The sequence below is a fragment of the Oryzias melastigma genome, linkage group LG8 (genome assembly GCF_002922805.2).
Source record: "Oryzias melastigma strain HK-1 linkage group LG8, ASM292280v2, whole genome shotgun sequence".
NCBI classification, from domain to species: Eukaryota; Metazoa; Chordata; class Actinopteri; order Beloniformes; family Adrianichthyidae; genus Oryzias; species Oryzias melastigma.
In genome coordinates, this window is record NC_050519.1 from 22,772,873 (window position 1) to 22,777,338 (window position 4,466).

The following is a 4,466-nucleotide window of genomic DNA, read 5'->3' on the forward strand; positions in this document are numbered from 1 at the left end:
GTAAGTGTTCTGCACAGTGTAGTGACCTCCATGCAGGAAAGGGTTAAAGCTTATCTGGTCACAGCAGACGGTTCAGATTGGTTCTGCTGGAGGTTCCTTCATACAGAGGGAGGTCTTCTCCTCACTGGCGTATTTTGCCAGCTCAGTACAGTTGTTTCACTGAACCTCTATCATTGTTACTCGATGGTCATGTGACAAGCTACGGTTAAGTCGCTATTCTAAAATTAGAACAACCTGACCTTACTGGAATTAAATAACAATCATAAAAGTTGTGTTTGATATTTTGTTGTTCTTGTTGTGAGATAACACTATAAATAACCTGAACTGAGAAGAGTTCTCAGCTCCTCCTTCTCTGATCTGAAACATTTCCACAGACCAATCATGTGTGAGGAACACACACGGGAAGGTGGCGTTAATGTAAAAGTTCAGCTTGACCTTTTCATCCCTCGCTCCTGTTGACGCTCCTGCACTCATGCAGACGAGTGGGTGTCATTTAATCTTCTCCTGGTTCAGGTCTGGTCCTGCAGACTTCCTGCCCACTCGCTCCGTTTCTCCTTTCAGCTCTCACCGATGATTAACCTCCCTGCTTGTCGCTCGCCCACGCTGCTTGTCCTTACTCTTTCCTGGCGCTGGAGAGGCAGTGTGTTTGCTGTCAGGACCCACAAGGAGGCCCTGAAGGGGAGAAATTGATGATGGCTTCAATGGAGGCACTTATCTTACCATGCAGTGAGTAATAATGAGAGTGAGCACATGACATCTGATCAGACCTTTGTTACAGACATTAGAAAAACATTTCATCTCTAAAAAAATGGCAAGAACAAATAGCAATACTTCAATAATTACTTGTGCACATCTCGTTCTGAAATAGAAAACAGAAGGATCCCCAAAGGCCACAGTGGCAGGCCATTGTCTCACGTGCACGCTCTTACAGACAGGGCTTTGTGTTGCCATCCTGGCTTCCTGTCCTGCTGGACTGGCAGGGCTGAGCTAACCAGAAGGCTTCCTGTCGAGCTTAACTTCATTGCTGTAACAGATCAGCTCGCTCATTAGATTAGCACACACTCGTGCAGCCATCACAAATCCATGACTGCTCAGACCGAGTGGAGGGAAAGTAAACTCCCCTCCACGCTGAGAAGTTCTGATTTCTGATCTCTGCCAACAAAAGGTGCAAAGAGACGATAAAACACGGATCAATAACCTTTAAGGGAATAATCAGGGCTGATAAAAGAGAGGAAATAAGTTGATGAGATTCATGATAAAACAATTAATGCAAAAGATAAGAGTGTGCTTGAAAAATAAAGGATTTTGTTGTTCTTAGATGAAAATAAAGTCACATTTGGTCTTTGTTTTGGGTCTCAGGCCTGAGATCACAAGCTTCAAAGTCAAGGCCCGGGGGCCGGATCTGGCCCTTCGGCTAATTCTATCCAGCCCTCCGGGTAATTTTATTTTATTGTTATTAATGACCCCATGTCATACTGCACTTATTTCTATTTTGTATAATATTCACCAAATGTATTTTTCTGGAGAATAAATAATTGAAAGTTATTTAAGGTTTAAGTTGATTTATTCTGGAATAATATTCATGTCTTTTTAATATTTATAATCATGTTAAAAAGTTACAGTTTTAAAGTTTTCTAAATTGGTGCTCTGCTTGCTTTTTGGACTATTTTGACATTTACTAAGATTTTTTTTGGCTGTTTTGGAGTTTAGCTATTTTTTCAGCTACATGCTAGCTGTTTTTGGCTAAAGTTAGTTCTTTTTTATTTTTCTTTTTTTAGTTTCTTTAGGCTAATTTGGCATTTAGCTAATATTTTAGCTGGCTATAAGCTTCAGCGTTTTTACCTATCAATTTCAGTATCTTCAGCAGCCAAATTCAGCTTCCAGCATTCACACTAGCATTATCACAGGTAATGTTACATATGTAGTTCATATGTTAAAAAGTTAAATTTTTAAAAATGTAGAGTGTTCAATAAATGTTTATCCTCTTCGGCCGTGACCTAAGGTGTGTTTAGGATGTTGGCCTCTTCTGTGATTGAGTTTGACCCCCCTGCCTGAGATGATCTTGCTGCTGATGGAGAAAATGGATAAATATGGACAAAGTGGGGCTGAAGAGTCAGATGGAGCAAATTTCTTCCTTTAATCCAGACATATTGAGGCCTCAAATGCATTCTTCTGTAAATCTTCCAGATCATGTTTTTGATGTTTGATTCTTGTCTCTGCCATCACTGTTTTTAGTCTGTGAGATTTGGAAATGAGAGGTTTATTATTCAAAGGTGTATTTGTGGCTTTAAGGTGAGTCAACAGCTTAAGGAGGGAGACACGTTTCTATTTAGATCTGCTTCAAATGTAATGATGGACTGGGCTTTCAGGACAGCACTCCTGAACGTGTGCAGAAACGAGCAGAGGGCCTGTTGCAGAGAGGACGCTGCAGTCCTGTTCCCATGCACGTGGTTTAAAGTCGCGCTCGCTCGCGCGCGCGCCTTGTCCTCTGGCAGCTTGGCCAGGAGGAGGTAGAGCTGCAGACCGACTCCCGGCTCCTCTTTTATTCCACGCCGCTCTGCGCTCTGACAGATCCGCGCTGATATCAGATTGATGGGCCGGTTTGATTGAAGTCTCTTTGTCGCGCTGATGTCACGGCGAGTGATGGATGAGGCGCGTGCGCCGCTATTGACGCGCGCGCGCACCAACTTCACTCATGAGCCGAAAACGACCCATTCCCCTCCTCCTGTACGCACACACACTAACACTGGGGTGACCAGCTGACAACTTCTGGCCTGGTCACCATAGGCGACGAGACACGTGACTCGCGACAGAGGTAGATGAGAAGAAAAGAAGAAAGAGGAGAGAGGAGTGAAAGAGGGAGAGAAGTCCAAAACAGAATTTGGAGGAAACTTTGGGTGATGGCGGAGTGAAAACAGGACTCAGGTGAAGACGTGGATCAGCTGTCGCGCTCCTTTACGCACGGACACAGCAGCGGGGACGTGCCTGTTTGGGATTAAGGGTCCATTTGTTCTGGATGATGACCAGATCTAGTGATAACATTTAAAATAAATGTGATTTTTATTTTGGATTCGCAGCTCCCTTCTTGTTGGGGCGTTTTTATCCGAATTTAGCTTGTAAATATTTTAAATGGATTTTGCTGACTTTGACCCGGACCTCTGGGTTCCCGCTTCTTGCTGAGACTCCGTCCAGAACCTTCAGCACCGCGTCTGAGGCCTGCATGGAAAACATGAACTCCTTTGTGGAGTTCTCCATCTGTAATCGCCAGGGATCCGGAGGTTACGCTGCGCCCAAAGCTGGATACTCTCACCCGCTGCGTCACCACCTTCCGCTGGATCAGCACCACGCCTTCTCGGTGACCCCCGGCGCCCTCCACCCGGGCCTGAATGTGTCCTCCATCCCGGTGGCTGCGGGTGGAGATAGTGGCTACACCGCGGATGGAAGGATGTACGGGAGCGGTGCGGAGGGCGGGGGGGGCCACGAGCACGGAGGAGCGAGCCATCTGGATCCGCAGCATCCTTCCGATCTGGAGCAGCAGCATCACCCCTACAACGGCTACCACCACCCCCACCACCACCATCATCATCCAAACCTCCAGCAGAACCAAAGCCCCCAGACTGCACTGCTGTCTTACTCCAGCGGGGATGGGGGCAACACGGGGGTCTTTGCGACCCAAGCGTGTCCTACAAACTCGGAGTTTGTGGCGGGTCACCCGAACTCCCTTCACCCGCAGTACTTCATGGATGACTCCGTGGCCTCCTCCTACTATCAGCAGCCCAGCTTCCCGAGCGCGGCCCCCGCCGTAGGCTCCAGCTACGGCGCTCTGTCCGGGGCCTACTGCGGGCCTCAGGGCACCCCTCCCGCCTCTCAGTACCCGCAGCAGTTAGGCGGGGGGTTGGACGCCATGGGCTACCTGACGCTCCCGCACCCAGGAGGCTATGGAGACCTCCCTCCGTCCCACGACCGAGGGAGGGGGGACGAGGATGAGGCGCAGGCCGGACAGGGACAGACCTTCGAGTGGATGAAAGTCAAGAGGAATCCGCCAAAAACAGGTGAGGATTTCAATCGGACTTTTCAGAAGGCAGATCCAGATTTGCGTGATCGACATGCGGGACGGAGGCCTTCTTAATCCCCGAGGTTTCCTGCGGACTTTCCCCTATTTTAGGCCTTTTCTCATGTAAATCTCGGTTCTTCCGCCCCGGTCTCATTTATCTTCATCACTCAGGCCTGAATGTGAGTCACTGTACGAATGAGCAATATTCATCTTTACTATTTGACACGCAGAATGTATTAAATATTTCCGTTTTTACTTTTTTAAACCATTTTAATGCAACACTTAAATAATATTTTACAATGTAAACATTTTTTGGTATTAAATGTCATGCATGAAAAATGTGCAACTATTGCAAAAGAAAATTATCTGCGATCTTAGAAACAACAGAAACATACATTTAATGAGAAAATAA

The 4,466-nt window shown here is 46.8% G+C and overlaps 1 protein-coding gene across 1 annotated transcript in view; it reads left to right on the plus strand.

Annotated features, from left to right (window-relative positions):
• Nucleotides 1-2,047: 2,047 nt before the first annotated feature.
• Nucleotides 2,048-4,466, plus strand: part of hoxb1a (homeobox B1a) — a 3,276-nt gene continuing 857 nt past the window's right edge. Inside the window, exon 1 of the mRNA XM_024272836.2 lies at nucleotides 2,048-4,052. Coding sequence (XP_024128604.1) covers nucleotides 3,221-4,052 — 832 coding nt within the window. The 5' untranslated portion in view covers nucleotides 2,048-3,220. The remainder of the gene's footprint in view (nucleotides 4,053-4,466) is intronic.